Source organism: Colossoma macropomum, unplaced genomic scaffold, assembly GCF_904425465.1.
Source record: "Colossoma macropomum unplaced genomic scaffold, Colossoma_macropomum, whole genome shotgun sequence".
NCBI lineage: Eukaryota > Metazoa > Chordata > Actinopteri > Characiformes > Serrasalmidae > Colossoma > Colossoma macropomum.
In genome coordinates, this window is record NW_023494787.1 from 23,544,784 (window position 1) to 23,567,998 (window position 23,215).

Consider the following 23,215-nt stretch of genomic DNA (forward strand, 5'->3'; position numbering starts at 1 on the left):
ATAGGGCAGTGAAAACTACTGGGAATCTGCAACACATACTTAACAAATCCTGCTTCTGCTGCAGACAAAGGCAAAAAAAATGATTGTGTTTATCATTTGGTGTCAACTTAGGAAAATTCACACAGCTAACTTTAAATGAATCATTCTGAGGCTACTGGTTGGGTTTATTGGACATAAATCAGGTCAGCTCTTGCAACACATCAGGATTTTGTAAACATTGCGGCTTAATCACTGCAGGAAATCACCTCAGTGGGCTGTCATGAACCAAAGCCAGTACAGTAAAAATAGTGGTCTCTCTCATGCACACAATGGACAAAGCAAGTGTTTATAGAAAATAGATTAATGTTGTGTTATTCCTCAGTGAGCCAAAGCCACTATAAAACAAAAACAATTATATTAATGTGAAAGCCACACAATTTTTAAAGCAATCCAGAGAATAGAAAGTGTTGCTGGGGTGTTCTGAGGCAGTAAGTCATTAAACATTAACATGAATATGATGTTACATTAATTCCAGTACACCTCACCTCATTAAATTAATTCAGAGAGTGCTTCTCATTCAAATGACATTGACATTTACTTTTTGTGTGATGAAGCAGGGGTGTGTTTAACGTGGGGGGTGGGGGGTTCAGAAGAGATGGGGTTGTGTCTGGTTTGAGCCCCCCCCCCCATACCTTCACAACACTCATATTAAAACGGTTTAGTTATAACCAAGGTGCCCAGTCTTGGTCCTCGCTCTAATATTCAGATGCCTCAGGAGGCCTTCGTTTCCTGGTGTTAGATGTGGGTTGGAGCTGAACTCTGCGGGGTGGTGAATCACCAGGACCAGGACTGAACACCCTGTGTTATACAATTCCACTTTGGTCGAGCCCGGATTACCTCAGCTTATCATGATGGATCAGATCTGAATCCTGTCAGTCACACACTCACCACCACGTCTGCAAACCTCATCTGTCAGCTCCGTCATTTCGACGCACTGAAGACTGGCCTGCACACACCACACAAGCACAGGTCTGTATTCCCGTCTTAGCGGGGCCAAATGCTGCTGTGAAGCTCAGGCTGCTGTCTAAAATTGAACCAACTCAAACCTTAATCTTATAAAATGATTTATAATAACACAAGAATTATTATTTCTGTAAGAATCAGACAATTACTGTTAACTTTAAGGTAAAAAAAAAGCCTACATTTTACATTACCATCAGACAGAGCTACAGGAATATTACAGAAGGTAAAATATTGTAGATGATTATAGAGGTACAGCACCATAAAATCTACCTCATTATAGTTCACTTACGAAGTTTGTGTACCAAAAGCAGCCAACCTGACCTTTTTAAACTTGTCTTCATCCTTTCGAATTAAACAGGTTGTTTTGCTCTGTATTATGTCTCACTGAAACAGTCGCTGAGTGTGAGTGGGCGGGGCTAAACTGCAGTGTCACAGAAACAATGAATTTGAACGTGGTGTTTTTGCAACTTCCATAATATGGACTGCGTGGACAGCGAAGTGAGAGGTACGGAGTAAGAGGTACGTTTAGAAGGTTAAACTGTCCACATGCTGCTGTTTAGACTATTTTATTTAAGGACCATTTGTTTTTTCACTGTATAAGCCATTTTTGTAACCTCGAAACCAAATTAAATAATTTTCAAATAATTTTCAAACCTAAGCTGAGATCTGTGTGTGAAATATCGCTGTTCTCCTTCGTGGGGGCTTCAGAATTGTTCAAAATTTTTGTACCGTTTGGTCGCCGCACGCATAGACACACTGCGGTGATGGTCACGCGCAGAGCCGCTCGCGCGCGGCCTGCAGGAGGCGCCCTCACACATAGGAGGACAATCCGCCCGAAGCACATCCTCCTCCTGCACGCGCAGAGAGAGAGAGAGAGAGACCGGAGGAGCTCGCTAATTGTGAATCCAAGAGGACCCGAGCACAAAAAAGTGTGAGGAGAGAAGAGAAGCAGAGGCCGCGCGCTGCTCCCTGGCGCTCCGTGTCGTGTTCAGCGGGATTAAATTCCTCCGTGCTCGCAGGCAGACGGATGTACGGACGGTCGCCCTCTCTCAGTTTGGGTCCTGAACACTGAGGAAAGGGTTTGGGTGTTTTTTATTTGTTTTTACTCGTGGAGGAGAAGCGGGGGCGCGTTGCTGCTGCAGGCGTCCGCAGCGCCATGAAGCTCCCGTGCTGGATGGCTCTCGCGCTGCTGCTCGCGCACTCCGTGGCGGTAAGCGGGACGCTCGCGCGCTCTATTGTTGCTGCGATTTCAGCACCTCGTGCGTGCGTGTATGTGAGAGTCTTTGCTGTCTTGTCTCTGTGTTTGTGTGTGTGAGTGCACGGGCATCAGGACAGAACGAGTGCGCGCGGGTGATGGCATCGTGCTTTAGGTGTGTGTGTGTGTGTGTGTAGCCGTGCGTGGCTGATGCTCGCGGTGCTCGGCGGTAAATCTCGAGCCGACCCACATTTGTCTGCGGGCCGCAGACGGCGCGTGTCAGGCAGCGTGTCGCAGGCGGCTCGCGCGCTCGAGCTCCTCACGAGTCTGGGAGCGGTTTGGGTGGCGCGGGCTGCCCCGTGTGCCGTATTGATCTGTGTGTGGGGGTCGGTGGGTGGGTGCGTGCGTGGGCATTGTAGGTCAGGGACGCACATTCGGCCTGCGCCCCCTCCTACAGTGGCCTGTGTCCGCGCTGGTGTGTGGTGGCCTCTCGCTGTGTCTGCGTGTGTGAGTGTGTGTGATTGTAGGGGTGTGTGTATATTTGGTGGGCTATAATTGACGCGTCTTAACTGATTACGCGCTTTTGTGGGCTGCTTCGGTTTTTTGTGCTTAATTACAGCGGGGTTTGGGCACGCGGGGTGGGGTAAGGGGAGTGCGAGGCGGGGGGGCGGCGGGGGTAAAGGGCAGATCGGGGTGCTTTAGGAGGAGACTGGGGTGGGGTTGGGGCAGCTCGGGTAGTGTGGGGGGGTTAGGGTGGGTAAGGAGCGCCTGCAGGGGAGCGCCACAGCGATGACGTCATTTGGAGTCTCAGGCCTTGAGAGAGCTGATTAGAGGCAGTCGGGGCAGAGCAGAGGAAGCTCCTTCTAGCAGCCTATTACTGATCTTACAGCTGTTTAAGGAAGGAAAAGAGTGGCATATCGGAGGATAAACGGTGTCGTGTGGATTTAGGTTGCTCAAAGCCTGAAAGGAGTACTTAAGCATTTTTCAGCCTGATCTCTTTTTGCCCCATCTGTAGCATACAGTGCTTTACCCCAGACAATAACTTTCTCCTGTTTGCCTACACTTAGTAAAATAACAGAAAATAGTGTTTACTTAGCATACACTTATAATAGAAGCCAATTAGGCATGTGCTAAAACACCGTTCCAACTGGCTTCTGTTATAAGTGTGATTCAAGTCAATGGGTTCTTTTCTAAGTGTAGAGAAATTATTGTCTGTGGTGATTGACCATATGCTACAGATGGGACAGATAGAAATTAGGCTAAAAAATGCTGGAGTATACTTTTGAAATATCCTTAAAAACACTGTCCTCAAATACTTGGAAAGGAGGACTCTTTGTCCTGTGCTGCTTTCCAAATGTTAGAACTAGAGGGTGAAATGGAAAAATGCAATGTCACAATACTTTCACAATATGCCATATGTATCACACTGTTTTGTTCTTCTGAGATTTAATATGCTGGAACAGAATGCACCGGTAATGCAAGCTTTTTAAAATGTTACCAAAAACTGAGTACAGTTATTTTTAATCAGTTTTACATACTGCACGGCATTAAATCCACTTAAACAGGACTTTTGCATTAAAACATGCACTTGGTCAGTGTTCTTCAAGTATCCACGGTATTCTCTGAAAAGCATATCATGGCATATTGTTCCATAATTCATCCCAATAATTATAAAATATTGTCATAATGCCCACCTGAGTTAGAACTGAACGCTCAAATGAGCATACCTCTCTGTCTCTCGCTCTCTGCACACGTATTAATTTACACCCACTCTTGCCATTTCAGTGGGCTTGAATGGGTCACTATTGCATTTTACACTGCCCAGAATGAATATTTGCACCAGTCAGATATTGATGCTTCTCTTAAAAGGAAGTCAAATGTAAATCGGTTCACTTACGTCACATCCTATCTGGTCCTGTCTGCCAAAGATGGAGTTTAATTTAGATCTGGAAATGTAACTAAGCGCACACATCTTCCTTCCTCTCTGCTGTGTGAGAATGTGTGTGTATGGGTGAGTATGTGTGTGTGTGAGTGCTGAGGATCATGTTGGTCAGTACTGAATCAGTGTTTTGTGCTGCAGACGACAAAGACAACCATACAGAGAGAGGAGGAGTAGAAAGAGAAAATGGGAGAGAGGAATGTGTGAAGCAGCTGGACACAGGAAATTTCACACACACACATACAAGTGCAACCAAAACAGTCTGTATCAATATCTTGATAGTTACTTTGTAACTAATGCATATTAGAGGTCTGCACAGGCATGAAATTAAATGCCAGACTTGACTCGACCAGGCCCGCTAAATTTGAACCCCAAACCTGCTCATACTAACAGCATTAGATTATTAGAGACAAGATTTACTGAGCTTTACTTTGTTACTAAGCACATCAGTCAACAGAAAATGTCACACAGGGAAAAAACTTGTATTTTACACATTCAGAATTATTTATTATCAAAATATTTTTGGTGGAATTGCTGCCGTACCTGGCAGAGAACAGCATCCACCCTCCTCTGACCAACTGTTAGCCCCACTGTGCTACAGTTCCTCTCGCCGCTGCTGTTACTTGCTGAACACGCTTCGGGTGAGCTTAACAAGCAATGGGAAAGATCTGCTGTGACTTTTTCTCCAACCAATCACATTCCTCTCATCACCCATGATTTCATTCAGGGCCAGAGCTATTACGAACACAGCTAACGCTGAGAGAGGGTGAGCAAAAGACAGCACACAAGCACACATAACATTTATCAGAGTGTGCAAAACCTCCTACATATAAGAACATACATTTGAAAACTAATCTGAACCCGGCACAAAGCCTGATATTGTTTGTTGGGCCCCTTTGGGCCTGGAGCAGGTACCAGACATCTACTGCATATATGATATAAATCAGATTAGTTCAGGAATGCGAATACAACAAAGTGCTTGGATGTTTATTCCACCTAGGCAGTTTACAAAGTTAATATTTTTTAAAACAATGTAGTTTTAAAACACAGATAGATGGAGTTATTGCAGTATTTGGCAGTGCACTTTGAGCTAATCTCTCTCAGAGATTTAGTAGGCCTAATAGTTGCTTGTGTTTCCTCACTTTCTTAAAGGGAATGTTCTTTCTTCTGAAGCTCAAAAACGTTTTAGTCGAATCCTACTAGATAAATCACCGAATGATACCTTTTACTCCTCAGCCCTATAAATGCTCATTTGTATAGTTTGGAAATGATTCAGTTTGTGTTGTTTTCCCATGTAATAACTGAATATCAAGCCTTAGGATGTAATAGGCCAGGCAATTTAAGATGTAAAACCCTAAAGTTCTGTATCTGGGGCCACACTACCATTGCTCATGCTCTTGTTTCATAGAAGTTAACAGATAATTCATACTGAGTAACAAGGCTTATGATTAAAAACTGAATAATAAGACTAGGGTTCAAGAGGTTAACTGGGAAAGAGCGGTTCATTTAAGTGTCAGGGCAAGTGCACTTCACAACTGGGCTGTCTATCTGGGTAAACTAAATAAGCTGCCTCACAGTCACCTCCCGCTGACCTCCACCTATCCACCACACTCCTCCCCAGAGGCTGCCCCACAGGTGATGGATGCTAGCAGGTGAAATCTGGGTCGTGACACCAGTATGGATAAGCGTTTATTACCCCACGCTTCCTCACCTTTGTGCAAATGCAACTTTTGATTTAGCGTCTGCGCCAACGAAAGTGCTTGTCGATTGAACGCCTAATTGTGATTGAGCGGAAATGTAAATGTTTGTAGCTGTCGAGATATCAGCTTGTTTACTGGGGCGCAGTAAATACTCCATGTCCAATACGCTGAGAGCAGTATTTACATAGAAAATGGAAAGAAGGGAAAAAAGAGAGGGGGGGTTTAGAAAGATAAAGGGAAGAAGAGAGAGAGGGATTGGATAGAGAAGTGCAGGGCCGCTTGCTCTTTCCCAGGAGACTGCTTTCTACCTGCTCGACAGAGTCGCCATGACAACCACAGAGCACAGTACAGTCACAGCTTTATCGCAGCCTTTCCCCCCTTCTATTTCTCTTCTCTCTCTTTCTCTCCTTTCTCTCTCTCCCCTCTTATTCTGTTTTTTCTCTCATCTCTGTTTCTCTCTCTCTCTTTCTTCTCTCTATTTCCCTTCTCTCTTTCTTTTCTCTTTCTCTCTCCCTCTTTCAATTTCTTTCTTTTTCTCTCTCATTCTCTCCCCTCACATGCTGTCTCTCTCCCCTCACATGCGCTCTCTTTCCCTCTTACCTTTCTTGCTCTCTCTTCCCGCTCTTGCTCTCTCTCTCCCTCTGTCTCTGTCTCTTCCCCTCTTTCTTTCTCTTTCATTGTCTCATTGTCCCCCATCTCTCTCTCCTTTGTCTCCCTATCTCTCTCCCTCTCACTCTCTGTCTCTCTCTCTCTCCTTCCCTCTGTCTTTCCCCCTCTCTCTCCCTTTCTCTCTCTCTCTTTCTCTTTCCCATCTGTCTCCCTCTCTCTCTCCCTCCCTCTCTCTCTTCCCCCTCTCTCTCTCCCTTTCTCTCTTTCTCTCTATCTCTCTTTCCCCTCTCTGTCTCTCTATCTCTCTCCTCTCTCTCCATTTCTCTGCCTCTCTTTCCCTCTCTCTCCCACCCTCTCTCTCTCTCTCTCCCTTTCTCTCTCATCCCCCCTCTGTCTCTCTCCATCCCTCCCCCTCTCTCTCTCTCTCTCTCTCTGCCTCTCCACTCCCCTTTTCCTCTCTTGCTCACTAATTAAGATGCTGCTCCAGTCTGGTGGGGGAGGGGAAAACCTCTACCTGAGAGACAGACGAGGGGAGGGAGGAGAGGTGGAGGAGAGGGTGATGTAAATGATAGTTTGTGTCTCTGGTGTGTGTGTGTGTGTGTGTGTGTGTGTAAATGTCTGTGTAAGGCTCCAAAGATCACCCTCAGCTTTGTTTTAGATGTACTTATGTTCAGTTCTGCAAATGGTAGTTTGCGACACTGTATCCCTGGAAAAAACTGCAGTGTGATGGAGAGGGTTTTTTTTCCTCTCCCAGATTGATGGACACCGATTGTGTGCCCCAAATTTCTGCGCATTTGTGTCTGTGCTGAGCTATAATAAGACTCTAAATTAGAGAGCATCAGTGGGACGGGCTGCAAAACCACAGTGAATTTAAAATGTTCCATACAGCCGCTCTATAAATATGAATACATCTACTGTAGCCAGTAGGACACAGAGAGGGAGGGGGAGACTGTGTGTGTGTAGTCTCTCCCTCGTGCTCTCTCTCTCTCCTCTCTCACTGTTTGTTTGTTCTGCGGATATTCTCAGGGCCTCTGGCTAAGAGTGGGTGGGGCCAGTGATGCGTTTCCGTGGAGACTGAGGACCCGCTCGGATAATTGGGTTAACGAGAGGTTGGGGGCGTGGCCTTGGGCTCTTGGGACATGTGGAATGTCGTTAACTTTTCGGTGGTAGGGTGGGGCAGAGTGAGCATTTGGGAAATGCTTAAGACAACAACGCAATCCCAGAGGGAGAGCGTAAAAATTCTGGACAAACATCAGATAATCCCGGCTGAACGCTTCAGATGGTGTGCACGCTTTGGAAACTGGTCTGCTGATTGCGTAGGAAATAACAAATGACCACGCATACTCATGAGTAGCCTACTCTGCAAGCTTGTTGAACTGAGCTTAGACAGTATGTGTGATATACAGGTATCATAATACTGTTGGATTAAAGAGGAATTCCACCTATTTTTCAGAATTCCTGCATAATTTATCCATTGAGATGGGAACAAAAGTCATTCAGAGTGGTGTGATATGTAGAGAAACTGAATCAGATTCCTTTGCATTGGTAGTGATAGGAACCAGGGGTCGTGTTGTCTACTTAAATATAGTCATTATAATTACTATCTAGTTTATCTACAAATGCGTTGTTTTTTTTTTGTTGTTGTTGATAGTGGTATAGTAGAGGTAAATCTGAAAAAAAACCTAAGGTTTCTTTGGAGACTATTTTGCCTTACAACACTCTGTGTGTACCTTTCATTTTAAAAAAGGGAGTTTTAGCCTTATCTCAGAGCTGTCATAAAATGTCATGTCTCAGACATCAGACAGCGTGTTCCATTTCGTGTAATATCTTTCTGTGAGGGAGCTTTCAGAGACATTAAATGAAAAAAAAAAGACTCTAAGTTTCTCTAAGATGGACCATTTCACATTAAAACACTCAGAATGTCTTTTTTTTACATTTTAACAATGTAAATATACAGAAATATTGAAAAGTTTGTGGAATTTCTCCTTAATAAATAGGTGTTAGAATACCAGTGACTCTTTGAAACCTACAGTGTTATATGTATGTGAGGGAGAGAGCATGAGAGAAGAAAGAAGAGAGTGATCGAAGTTTGTATGTGCGATGTGTGTGCTCTCTCTCTCTGAAGGTCTGAGAAGACGTCCTGGGGAGAGTATCTTAAATTATTTAACATTCAATCCCCATGGAGGCTAGAACAAAATGGAGACCATACTGTAGAACACACACACACACACACACACACACACACACACACAGTCTTTTTGCTCAGTATATATTGATAGTGAGTGAAATTAAGACATTTGCTGGAGAAATGCATTCATTCAAATTAGCAAGGCCTGTTTAAAGAGGCCTGTTTTCCGATTGTGCAGAATTGTTGACACTGGTGGTGACAGGAACCAGATGTCTGAATGGTTTAAAAACAGCTTCCTCACAGAAAGCTATTATATGGAACAGTTGTGTGAATTATTGCATAAATACATGAATAATTATAATTATTGCATGAATATGCTGCCTGATGTCTGAGACATTGTTTTACGATAGTTTTGATTGGCTTTTGGCCTAAGACATGCTTTTTAAAATCTATTCATGGTGGAGAGGCACATGCAGGGTGTTGTGAGGCAAAAGTAAAAAAAAAAAGTCAGATTTACTATTATTTTAGATTTATCAATATCACATACAAAAACTCAGAAGACACATGAAAAATGGCTGCATTTGCATTGTGACTCCTGGTTCACTGTAAAGAAATCTTAGAAAGTTTCTCTGCAGTGAACCATTTCACATCAGACCATTCAGCAAGACTTTGTTTACATCTCAATCTCTGAATTAGGCAGAAATGAAAAAAAAAAAAACAGTAGAATTAATAATATCTCCTACATGGCAGTAATAGTGATATATACACTCTTAAAAAGATGGTTCTTCAAGGGTTCTTTAGTAAAATAATAGTTCTATATAGAACCATGAGTTTCATACAGAGCTATTTCATGCTTAAATGGTTCTTTGCATAGTGAAATGGTTCTTTAGAGCGATGGAGAATGTGTTGTATATGGTATTGTATAGAACCTTTTTGAAAATGGTCCTGTATAGCAAGAAAAAAGGGTTCTTCTATTGTTATAATCTTGATATCATAACAATAGAAGATGCTATATTGGTGCAATATAGAGTCATTTTCAAAAAGGTTCTGTACAGAACCATATACAACACATTCTCCATCGCTCTAAAGAACCATTACTATGCAAAGAACCATTTAATTCAACATAGAACTGGTGTATACATATATACCATCACATCTTTATTTCAGTGTTGTAGCAGTGTCCTCAGTTAATTTGATTGTTCTCAGTTTAAACTGAAATCATTCTGTTAGGTCAACAATACATGCACCAGATTAAGGGGGAGAAATCACTGGATTTGTGTGTTTGGCTTGCCTCTTCTGTAAGGGACCCACATTTGTTGCTTATTTGGAGTAAACGGTGGTCCACAGCTTGTTTTGAGGTTTTATTTTTACTCGGTCAAGGGACCCACAAACAAGAGATGAAACAAAATGTGCTTTACTCTCAAAATGCAAATGCGCACTCACAAACCTCACACGCACAAAGCACTTTGAATTGTTTTTTCAATGGGCTGCTGTCTGCTTCGTCAGACTGCAGGATTTCACACCAGAACGTCCACGTCTGCACTTTTCTTCTCTCTCTCACTGCCCCAAACATATAAACACAAGGGCTGAACCGTCAGTATAGTCTCAGTTGCTACTTTATCACCCCATGGGATCTCAGAGGGTGTTTTTTGGTAATTATTCAAAGCACTAATTCCTGTGAGAATGAGAGATGTGAGAGGTTTATGCATATTGAAGTGCAAATTGATATGGCATCTTTACAACTCAGTGGTAGCCCTGCCCAATACGCCCTGCCACACTGCCTGATAAGCTAGGCGATCAAATCAGTGCTCCCTCAATGTAAACTTGTTTCTTTTAAAAACATACGCCATGTCAGCCCTTGCACTACGCTACATGAGACACATAGGAAAACTCCTTTAAAATGGTCAAACTATGTGAACTCATATCAGTTTTATTGACAGATACAGCACTGTGCAAAAGTCAGAGACCACTCTTTATTTCTTTAATGTCCAGCCAAAACATCCATTAATTATGCATTTTTAATTTTTCATATGTTTCTGAGCAGATTGGTTAGAAGATAATCTACTTGCAAAAGGAAAGGAAAATCAAAAGGAAATAAATGTAAAAACAACAAGAGTTTCCAAAACTGGAGTTCAAAAAATATTAAAAGAGGTAGAGAAAGTCAGAGTCCTAACAACCATGAAAGACCTGGTAGACCATCAAAACCGGTACTATCAGATTAACACTACATAAAGCTTTCATCTTTATATTTCATCCGAACTACAGAAAAATATACAGATGTTTCTGTCCATCCTTCCTTGAAAAAACAAGAAGAAGAAAATTGGCACTGGAATACCATTCAAACTCAACATCTGAGATGTGGAGTAAGACTTTGTGTCTTTATGAGCCTAATTTTTAGCTAGGATTACTTGCCTCGTAAGAAGCAGAAACAGAAAACCAACCAACCAACTTCTACCAGTTCTAAGACTAAACTTTGGAGATAATATCCCTGCGGGTTTCCTTGAAAAACTGAAAATAAGTCTCCAGAAAAGAATGGTAGCTCTTATCAAGGCAGAGAGTGAACACACTGAAAAATACTGAATAAACTGATCTAATATTTAGTTATTAAGGCTTCTGTGTAATTTTCTGTTTTTTTTTTTTTCTTAATGCTGAATAATAAATAACTCATACTGAATGGCCTTTATGATTGGAAATTCAATTAACTGAATGGTGGTTTTTTCTTGCACAGTGCTGCTTCCTAGGATTAACATTTTAATCTGTTTACATCACAAAAAGGCTGATTCTGTAAGCACTGATTTGTTGATGTGTATGATCTGTTTACACCTTTTCTACCTTATTTTATTTGTCCTGTAAACTTAGGCAAGTAGCTTCAGCTGTTGTTCTGTAGAGAATTACTCCTGTACTCCATGAGGAATTGTAATCAGGTTGTATAAAGCACCTTCTTACTGCACTGCCACTGGTGTTTTGTGTTATTTTTGTGCACAAAACCAGCATAAACTTGAAGTCCAATGTACTGAAATACTGGCTAAAGAAGAATGAACAGTGGAGACATTTTTGTATTACAGTGCAAAGGGTTCGACAAACAAGAAGACAGCTTAGGTCCAAATGACTTTACTCACATAAAAGCATTTGCTTGATATTCCTTTTCCGGCAAAGCACCGCTTGTGAATCAGGACGCAGCATAAAACATTAGACGTGAAAGGATCTTAAACGCACTTCCAGCCTTTGAACACTGAACAATGGATTATGGACTAGCCACTTTGATAAGATGCGTAGTGTATTGTAGTGTGTTGTATTGTATTGTTCTGTATTGTGTTGTGCACGAATGCTGTGTATATTGTATAAATAGTGGTTGTTGAATGAGTAAAAACTAATTCAATGATTGTCAGAAAGAAGTTGCATCGTGAAGTTGCATTTCAACTTTAAATGGAGATGTTGGAATTGCAGACTTGAGGAAGAAGGACAGGAGTGGTTTATGGACATAAAACATGCATCGTCCAAAACGGAGCTGACCTGAAATAGCTGGTTTGTTTGTTCTGCCTGGAATGCTATGAATGCTGGAACTGTTCAGCATTTTCCAAGGGATGAAAAGATAAAAGAACAGGAGGTGATGCAGGCACAAAAAGAAGTGTTACCTGCACTCAGTAGCACTCTTATATTATATTATATGTTGGCATATCTATGTTTTGAAAAATGCTGGGGGCTTCAGATGTAGCTAGCCAGCTAACTGCTCTGATAATGTTAATAGGTAAAGTATGGCTTTATAAATATACATCACATATATAGAGTCTGTCCCACATCTTGCTGAATAGTCACGTTTCTCTTAATATCCTGTTATCAGATAGCTTTCATCCTACTCACCCATATGGAAATCTGATATATGGGCATAAATTAATTTAAAAAATATGACATATATTGTCATACATGCATTTCTTTATAGCTAACTTCTATGTATCTTCATTTAGACATATATGTTTCACATATGCCAACTTATTTGAGACTGGCCATTTTCAAATATGGGACATACACTATATAGATAAAAGTACTGGGTCACCCTTCCGGATTATTGAGTTCAGGTGTTACAGCCACACCCGTTGCTAAGAGATGGATAAAATTAAGCACATAGCCTTGCAGTCTGGCATAGGCAATGTCATAGGATGCCACCTCTGCCACAAGTCAGTTTGTGAAATTTCTGTCCTGTTATATCTACCCCGGTCAACTGTAAGGGCTATTATTGTGAAATGGAAGCACCTAGGAGCAACAACAGCTTAGCCATGAAGCGGCAGACCACACAAATTCACAGAGCGGGGCCGCCAAGTGCTGAAGCGCACAGTGCCTATCCTCTGCTGAATCACTTACTAAAGAGTTCCACATTGGCTCTGGAAGAAACATCAGCAAAGGAACTTGCCTCGCGAAATGGGTTTCCTTGGCTGAGGAGCTACACACAAGCCTAAGATCAACACGCACAATGAGAAACGAGGGGTTGAGGGCGGAGAGTGGTGTAAAGCACACCACCACTGGACTCTGGAGCAATGGAAACAAGGAGTGACAAATCACGCTTCTCTAGTCTGATAGACAAATCTGGATTTGGCGAATGCCAGGAGAATGTTACCTGCCTAATTGCATTGTGCCTACTGTAAAGTTTGTGGAGGAGGGATAATGCTATGTGGTTGTTTTTCAGGGGTTGGCCTAGGACCCTTAGTTCCAGTGAAGGTAAATCTTAATGCTTTAGCATACCAAGATATTTTGGACAATTCCAGTTTGGGGAATGTCATTTTCTGTTCCAGCATGACTGTGCCAGTGCACAAAGCAAGGTCCATAAAGGTATGACTGGGTGAGTTTGGTGTGGAAGAACTTGACTGGCCCTCACAGAGCCCTGACCTTGAATGGACAAAGATTCCCACAGACACACTCCAAAATCTTGTAGAAAGCTTCCCAGAAGAATAGAAGCTGTTACAGCTGCAAAGGAGGGACCAACTCCATATTAATGCCTATGGATATAGAATGGGATGTCATAAAAGCTCCTGTAGGTGTAATGTGTAGGTGTCCTAATACTTTTGTCTACTTTTGTATATTTTAGCCACATATAACAACATATACAAACGTGTGTGTGTGTGTAACACATGTATTTAATAATTTATTATAAAAAACATTATTTCTATATAGATGGCATTCATTCCTCATACATGCTGGCTTCTTATAAGATAAGGTTTTTATGTGTCCCTATTTCTCCAACATACTCCCTAATGAAATTAAAATTAGTACAACAGCTACATAACTAAACACAATATGCAATAAATTGATTAAAACATGAAATAAATCAAAATATTGTTTCCTGACATGCTCAAATAATTTAATATATAGAAACAAACAGATAACATGTACTGGAATGTATTGAACCATGTATCAGACATATATATCTGTCTGATACATGGTTCAATACATATTTATTTATATTTTGCATAGATGTCCAATATTTATCATTTACATTTATGTGCACAACACGTACATGTATATATATTTTGAAATATATGTCTGACCCTTTATGATGTATGTGCTTGTATGGCCATATAACAGATTTCGTATGGGCACCTCTGATCAGAAAAAAAAATGTTTTAGTCACTAGCGTTGAGCTCCATTATCTTTCACTCACAACAGCAGGACTGTTCTTATTTATTGTCAGTGTTGCCATTACTTATTGGCCAAAGACACTTTTCTGCATGGTCTTACTGTTTTTAAAACATGTTTAGATTTCTGTCCCGAGCTGCTATATAAGATATTTTAAACCAACTAAACTTTTATAAAGTGGTAGGAACAAAACTGATCATTTTAAAAAGTGGTGAGGACATGTCTCCAGCATAAATTATGACAGTGCTCTGACCTATATACCAGGTGTGACTGATTTAGTTTTAAAATAAGAGGAAAAGGAGCAGTTTTAATCAGTGGGAATGGTGGGATAAAAGAAAAAGTAGGAATAATAATATAGAGTCAGAATGAGCACCATGACAGGCCTCTTTCACACTGCAACAAATGTGGCGTTCTATGACAAATGCGAAATGAGTTTTCCACACTTGATTTTTCTCTTCACAGAAAAGAGATCTGACAATACACTCTTTAGAAGTGACAAATGGCAGATAACAGGGCTACCATTGCTATGACAGTCATGTTGACAACTATGACATGTTGCCCATTCACTGATTGTAATACAAGAACAAAACATCTATTGCAGCAATTTTAACATGTTTAATTGAACTTAATAAATGTTTTGTATTGTCAGATAAGGCCATGTTTTTCTTTCTTTCTTTCTTGCTTTCTTTTTTTTAATATTTCCCTTGTATTGCACCACAGCCACAGATTTACAAGTGCAGGGGGGATGTGTCTTTTTTAATGTGTGGAGGGCGATGAATTGTCCTCCCCAATAATTTGCTCTCAATACATCTGAACTTTGCTTTTTACAGTGTTATGATTGCTTTTTGTTAAATTTGACCAAAAAAATGTGTATTTTAAGTCATATTATTTTTAAACAAGGATCTTAAATCCATATTTTTTGTGGTGCACTTGTGCACTTTGTGGTTTTCCTGTACCCGGTTAGTACTGCTGACCAGTCGTTAAAGAGTCTCACTCCAAATGTAGTTTGATTAGTTGAAGTGTATGAAGTGCAGTTCTAGCCCTGTCTTTGCATGTGTCTCTCTCAGCCATCTGATCTGTTAGAACGTCCAGAGATCTGTGTGTGTAACCTGTAATGAAGAAAAGGAAGTCTAATATTAGAACTGTTGAGCAGCAAAGTGTGATTGTATTGTTGGTGGTATGGTGGTATGAGCTGTGTGACAGACACCCCCTCCCCCCACCCCCCATAAGCATCTATTTCCAGCTTGCAAAACACACCAGAAATTTTATGAGACATCACATCCTGTGTGCATTACTTGTTTATTAGATTGTTATGATGGCTGGTCTTTAAAATGGGTGAGTTCAGTGTGCGACATGTAACAATTATTTTTATGCACATTCATTATCTAACCTGCTTATCCTCCTGGGCTTGGGCCTTGGTTTGGGGTGGGGGATGTTTGCTGGAGCCTATCCCAGTGTTCATTTTTGTATACATAGCTTTTGTTAATTTTCTAACTAATCAATACAACCTTACTGCTTTGTGAGTTTGTATTAGGTATTATTTTCTATTGCGTATCAGTAGCATCCGTTTAATAAGGACCCTTCCATCATTTCATTCCAACGAAACCCTTCAATAGATGTACAGTCTGCCATGGACAGTGTGTGGCACATCTGAGACTTGAAGCTGAAGTCCAGGTGCAGTTCACAAATCTGCTCTGCTTTGCCTTAGTGCTCCCTTAGGGGGGGATAATTCAATTTCTTTTTTGCTGTTCTGTAAAGTTTGGGAAATTGCTCTTTTGCCAGGCTCTGGTTATGATGTTGGGCAGATTTATACAGAGCAGATCATATTTATATAAATGAAGAAAGAGGAGATGAGCTAAAGCATGCCCTGGAGAGCATTACTGCACACTTGGTTGAATAACAGATGTAGGTTATCTGAATGCTTGGAGTAAAAATGAAATGACATAGTTATCACTGTTGTGGCTTTTGGCTGTTTTATGCTCGAAGAGCACCAAATGTTGAACTGGAGTCGAGATATTTTTATGCAATGTAATGGAGGTTGTGACACTGAATTCTGCAGTCATTTGATGGTACAACACAAGCGGTGTGGTGTTTTGAGTCCGTTTTGAATGCTCTAATTTTGGCTAGATTAAGCATGGTAATGGCTACAGGTTAATCAAAATAGTATTTACACAAAAAAAGTGAATACAAAGACATCCAAATGTTGTCCAAACGAAGGCAGACGCAATTGCGCTATGTTCAGACAGTCGTGGGAAATGGAATATGAATGAGCAGATGTGCTTCTGTGAAGTGTGCTGCTCTGCCAAGTATGGGTCCTAATTGCAAGACTGAGAGAGACAGCATATGCAGACACGGTTAAAATTCTGAAAGATTAGCTGTTCATCAACTTCGTAATCCTCCGAGTATCAGAATCTCATAGACACTGGAGCTGTCTGCAATCTTCTATAAGAGACGTGCTTTCAACGGCTCTGATTTGAAGGCATTACTTCAGGAACTCTTCATCGATCTGCACAACAGCCATTACAGAGCTGAGATAAACTCTGCTTTTGAAGGCTGAAAATGATTAACAACAAAATGGATTTCTCAGCTGCACAAAGTCTTGCCTCAGACTTTAATTTGCTGAGGTATGAATGGGGTCGGCTATGTGCCCCCTCCCTCCCTAAACTTGTGTACGCTGTTTTAGTCAAGCTTTCATAATTGTGACGAGATGCAGAGGCTTTCTCATGTCCATGATGGTGTGAGTGGGTGAAAGACGCTTGGAGGATGGTAAAATCCCCTGCTGAGCTGAAGACATGCCGATTATCTTCTGCCATATCACAAGCCTTTGTCAGGGAGCCTCGGGTGTAATCAGTGATGGGACTTGAAAAGACGTTACAGTAATGGAACAAGAGCTTGAGCTGTCACTCAAGAGTTGGATCGTAGACAACTAAAGTGAGACCCCATAGCCCTATAGTAACTCAAACACAGTAGTGAAATGCTGTAATGTGAGCGTTTTCCTGATGTTTTTCCTGACGTTTAGTCTTAAGCACTACTGGAGGTGGATTCATTTTATCAGAGAGGGCTATGTGATATAATTTGTAAGGGATGTGGCTGTTGATTTTGTACTGGATAAAGTCCCTGTGTCATTTCACTAGATTACTACCGAAACATGAATCAGATTGAGTGTAACATGAGCCACACTCAATAACAATAACAACATGGAGCAATTCAAAAAGGACTATATACTATAAACATATACTATACTATATACTACTCAATGAATTACAGAAGACCATTCACTCTGGAATTATTATTGTCAGAGCTAAAAAACTATGGCTATTGCAGATTCATACATATATATATATATATATATATAAATCACTGGCCTTGTCAGTAAAATCAATTAGGCAGTCTTCACATTACAAGCCTTTTTTCTCAATTCCAGTTTCTTCACAGATCTGATATTTCTGTCTTGAGTGTTCATGTTTGTGTAAGTGACCCATATCTGTCTTTGGTGAGAAGAGCCTGCACCCTGAAATGACCCACATGAACACATCCTAATCAGTAGCATCAAGTGAATGAATGTGGGTAATGAACAACAAATGAACAAATGTATTGCTCTAAACAGTTCTCAGCTGTTCCTGATTAGGGGGAAAGGTGAATAAAGGCTTGATGCTTTAATGCTTCTGCAGCGTTTACTGGCAGGAACTTCAAGTTAGCCTCTGCTGCCACACTGTGAAAATGAGGTGATGATGGTAATATGCGCATGCACAGTATAAAAACCACATGAATTCCAATTTGGCCTTTCTCATTAAGGTTGAGTGGCCATGAATCAAATATACATCAGACCTTGGACCAATATAAAAGTGGCTCAGATCTGAAAAGATCAGATGCGCCACACAGCTCTGAAAACATCAGCTTTGTCTCACATTAAGGCAAAGTCTAATTTGGGCCTCTTCAACATAATAATGTGAACGTAGCCTGAAATTGCAGTAGCACCCCAGGTAAAGCTCATCCAGCTCAAGTAGGGCCTTATAGCATGTTTTTGTCTTGTGTTTTTTACAAGCTGTGTAATAACACCAGCTGCTTAAATTGCACTTGTGTGCCATTTTCCTCTGTGATGGAATCTCAGTAAACATGAGAAATCATTTAAGAAAGTATTGCAATGGTAGATTACTGTGCGAAAATATTATGTTATTGTGAATTTGTGCAGATCCAGCGTTTATAAATGTGAATACATTGTGTATATCTATGTGTGTAGGTAAGCAGGAAAGAGTGAGACTGGAAGAAAGAAGAAAGACACATAACAGTAATCAATCTCCGTCAGTCTTCTTTCCTCTCGTCTGCTCTTGCTAAATCTGAATGTGCTCACTTAACGTATCGTGTATGGAAAGTGATATTGATCGATCTGTGAAAACTGAGACGCACGCGCACATCCTCCCAGGCAGCCCTGCCGGTAATGGAGATTGCTCCGTGACTAATCCAGAAATGTGGGGATGAAAGATTAAAACAGAATCACCTGCTGTAGGCAGGGCGAAGTGGCAGACAGAGAGAGAGAGAGATGTTTAAACACAGTTACTAAAGAGCTTAGAGTAGCTGAGCGAGGATTTTGGATCGAGCAGGACACTCAACATAACCTAGGCCATGGATTACATGTACACACACACACAAGGAGAAGAGGAGTGTTGAAAGGAGGACGGATCACTGCGTTTGCGAGTTTCTTACAAGTTCACTGACTGTACAGAGCTTTGCGCTCATTCCATTTCGCTCTCTTTTTTCCTTAAATTTGTGATGTAAAAAGGTTAGCCTGTTTGATGCTGTTGCACAGAATGCTTAATACAGAGTGTGTTGCTGTCTGTATAAAGGAGAGCTGAATTCTGCTCATATGAGACTCATTTAGAAACAAATGTGACTTTCATTACACACATACATGGTATCACATGACTTGACAGAAGCAGAGTTGGTCTGGATGACTCTTCAGCCAATAGAGTGTGTGCCTTCCAGAGTGAATGCAGTACATGGTGGCATGGTAACTTTGGAACCAGGGCTGTGCAGAACTGTGCAAACGGCCACACTTCATTTGGTTCATTTCCAGTCAAAACAGCCATTAAATACAAGTTATCATTTTTCAGAAGATATTTCTGAGGAGATTAGATATAAATATATTTGACATTTGCATAAGGAAGGGGAAGGTCAAAGGAAAATGATGTCAAAAAGCAGGAGTTTCTAAAACTGGCATTCAAAAAATGATTAAAAGATGGAGAGAAATTGGGACTCCTAACAACTGTGTAAAACCTGGTAAACTACCCAAACTGTCCCCATCAGATAAACGGTACTTAAAGCTTTCATCTTTGAAAGAGAGGAGAAAATAAAGCTCCACTTTTGCTTCAGACTTTCTGTCCATCCTTCCACTGTGAGAAGACAACTCAACACTATGGGTCTGAAAGGATGTGCAAGCACAAGCTGTTACTAAGAAAAGAAAATAGGCAATGAAGAACAAAAGTTGCAAGTCAAACAAATAAGAATGCGAGAGTCCAAACCTTAACATTACTGAATATGTTTAGGATTACTTGGATAATGAGAAGCAGAAAATGCATCCAACTTCTAAGACTAAACTTTAGAGGTGTGGAAAATATCCCTGTAGATTTCTCTAAAAATCTGAACAGAAGCTGTCATAAAGACAAATACTGAAAGAGCTGATATTATTTTCAGTTGTTGAGGTGTTTTCTGTTAAATATATGTTTTTGCTTTTTCTTCATAATAAAATGAAAATGAATAACTTAATGACCATTTTGACTGGGCATTCAGTACATGAGGTTGTCTGTGATTTGGTTAAAGACATGAACCAAATTATTTACATTTGTTGACCACATCAATGCCTTGCTCAGTCAATACACCAACAGAAACTCCTTAAAGAATGCCTGTTATTGGTCAGTATGCTTACAGTAAACAATTTAGTGATTGGGTAGTGGGCTCAATGCATATTTCACCCTTCCACAGTATCCTTATTGAACAGACCTCTATTGCAATAATGATTAATGGAGAGATATTGGTACCTAACAGCACACGTGGACATGAGGAGATAATGGAGTTTGTTGTTAGCCACAGCAGAAAATAATAATAGCAAGAGAAGAGACAAAGCACAGGCTGCTGGAGGTGGTCTGGCAGCCTCTAATTTTGCAATTGCTTGGAAGTAGGAACCATTCATTTAACAATCAGTGTGTTGTGGGGACAGCCATACTGGAAATGTAACTACTGAACACATACATATGGAGATGGCCTGCATAGCTCCTGACTCAGGAGGAATGACTGCAGGTGTCATATTGGGTCATGGGAAGGCAGCTTAGCAGGAGTTTAGGATAGCGGGTCTGCCTGCCTGGCCACAATGCTAGAAACTATAGAACCTGTATGTGTGTGTAACCATAATGTTAGCTATGCTTTCATTGACATAAGCTAAATTACTAATAACATAGTAGACATAATAACTAGGTAGGTAGAATTTAGCTACAAACATTAGCTAGAAGAACAAAACGGGCATCTAACCAACACTCACTTACAATAGGGAGGATTGTGTTTCTGTCATTGCCACTCCGGGCAATAACTTTGGAGGAGCAAGCATGAGACCTCTCACAAGAACTGCTATGGATCTTCAGCTATAAGAAGTAGCTCATTATTCCCAGCATGGATATCATGGCAGAAGTGAAGAGAAGAGACTGAAGACGTTGTTGGTTGAAGTGAGGAAGAGAGACCGAGCAAGAGTATACCTGTAAAACTTCAATTCTTGCATAATGCTGCTTTAAATCTAATCATGTTTTCTGCAAGTTTGTTTTCTGCACACTTTTCTGCAAGGTCAATACAAGAGTTGCTCTTTAAGTTGTGAAAAACTTCCCACCCACAGCCTGAAAGCCTGACCACTGCCATTTTAACTTCTGACATACAAAGTGTGGGTTCATGGTTGTCTCTTTTAATATCACAACACTTATCTTCATCTCCAAAGTTCTCAAAGTTTCATCGTAAGTTTTAAAGTCATCCAATGTCAGCTTAACAATCAGTGAGTTTCTTGGGTATGTTGGTGCTAATGGAATGCTATTAAGTTAAGAAACAGCTAAGAAAGAGTTAAGGGGTTTGCACTTGTGTTTAGCATTTACTATACTGAATTACTGGATAGAAAATCCCTGTTGACAATGTTTAAACTTCCCTATAATTACATTTATAATTACAGAAAATTCTTTTTAGCAAAGTCTGCTGCAAATATGTTTTCAGTGCTTCTCAATTCAAAGCCATAAACCAACTCTGAACTCAGTATCTCTTTTTGTTTGAGGCAAAAGTAAGATTGCCCCAAAGATATGAGAACTGTGCAGTGTCTCTCTCTCTCTCTCTCTCTCTCTCTCTCTCTCTCTCTCTCTCTCTCTGTGTCTCTATCCATCTATCTGTCTGTCCATCTCTCTCTCTCTCTTTCTTTCTCTCTCTCTCTCTCTCTCTCTCTCTCTCTCTTTCGCTGTTTCTCAGATTTACACACTGAACAGCAGGGGCTTATGGGAAAGGGGGAGGGTTGTTCACAAGCACAAAGATGGGCCACACGCATGCACACACGCACACACACACACACACACACACACAAAGCTGACCATTCCCGAGCCCCTGGCTGCATTTTTTAGCCCCTTAGGAAAGTTTCTTAGGAACACGACAGAAGTTATGATCCACAGGAAACCCCTACCCAGCTGCCTGAAATAAAGAGAGCATTCAAGCATACACACTCCACACACACACACACACACACATGTGTGTGTGTACACAGACAGCAGTACTCCTTACATTGCACAAGCAAACTTACTCCTACTGCTTATATAACCTCAATAAAAGCAGAAACCCAAATCCACCCCTCCACACACACATAGGACCCCTCTTATATGAAGGAACAGCTACGCTTCACTCTAACTCTCTAACTCAACTTGACCCCCTCTCAACCTGTGGGTGCAGGGTTGTCCCACACAGGCCTCTCAGTGGGTATTATAAACATATCAATGTGTGTGTGTGTGTGTGTGTGAGAGAGAGAGAGAGAGAGAGAGAAAGAGAGGGAGAGGGGTCATCTCTAAGATAATTCATCTTAAAAAGCGTTTCCATGGCAACATTTTAACAACAGACTTTGTGGAACCTTTCTCCACCGGTCTGTGTAATTAAATGAAAGCAAAAAATGAGTATTATGATGTCATAATTATGATGACTAGGGATGGGAATTGTGGGCCGATGCCAATATCCAGTATTTTCGTGTACACATCTGCTGACGCTGACATGTTAAACATTTATAAAATATAAACACTATGATGAGATCCACACTGGATTAGCGTTACAGAGAGTTGTACCACTTATTTGTAGAGGGTTACAATTTCAGTAAAATGCAGACATATTAGCATCACCTTGCATTAACAATATTTGATGGTTTATTTATTGTACTCCGGTGGAGCACAGTAAATACACCATCAAATATCGTTAAAGCTGTGTTAAAGAGAGAATGTATTTGATATAGTTATGATTAAAGAAGATATCTGTGGGACAGTACGCTGACAGCAGGGGTGCTGGGGGCCGTTCGATTTTGAGAGGGCAGATTTGGGCCATTGTTACAAATGCTCCACAAATGTGTGTAATAAAGGAACTCTTATGTAGACACATTGTGTATCTTCCCATATGTGCATCTGACATGGTTCTAATCCCATGGGATTAGGGGATCGCTTGCTGGTGGGATTAAGGATTGTCCACAGCAACAGCTGTCCACTCTACACACACTCACATAGACACACACACACGCAAACACACACTTCACTACAAAATTTGACATAGAATAGTTGTAGATAAAGTGGATCTTTGTTTAAAATTTTTTGCAATGATGTCTGTGTGTGTGTGGGTGTGTGTGTGTGTGTGGTATCTATATGTGTGTGCACACTTGCGTGCGTGTGTGTATGGTGCGGATGTGACCCTGTAATGAGGTCTTTACCTAGTGACCAGCTTACCTCTTACCTTCACTAAACATTAGTGAT

At 41.0% G+C, this 23,215-nt stretch overlaps 1 protein-coding gene across 1 annotated transcript in view; it reads left to right on the forward strand.

Annotated features, from left to right (window-relative positions):
- The first annotated feature begins 1,867 nt into the window (after positions 1 to 1,867).
- The window catches only part of sdc3 (syndecan 3), a 40,557-nt gene continuing 19,209 nt past the window's right edge, over positions 1,868 to 23,215 (forward strand). Inside the window, exon 1 of the mRNA XM_036566565.1 lies at positions 1,868 to 2,212. Coding sequence (XP_036422458.1) covers positions 2,159 to 2,212 — 54 coding nt within the window. The 5' untranslated portion in view covers positions 1,868 to 2,158. The remainder of the gene's footprint in view (positions 2,213 to 23,215) is intronic.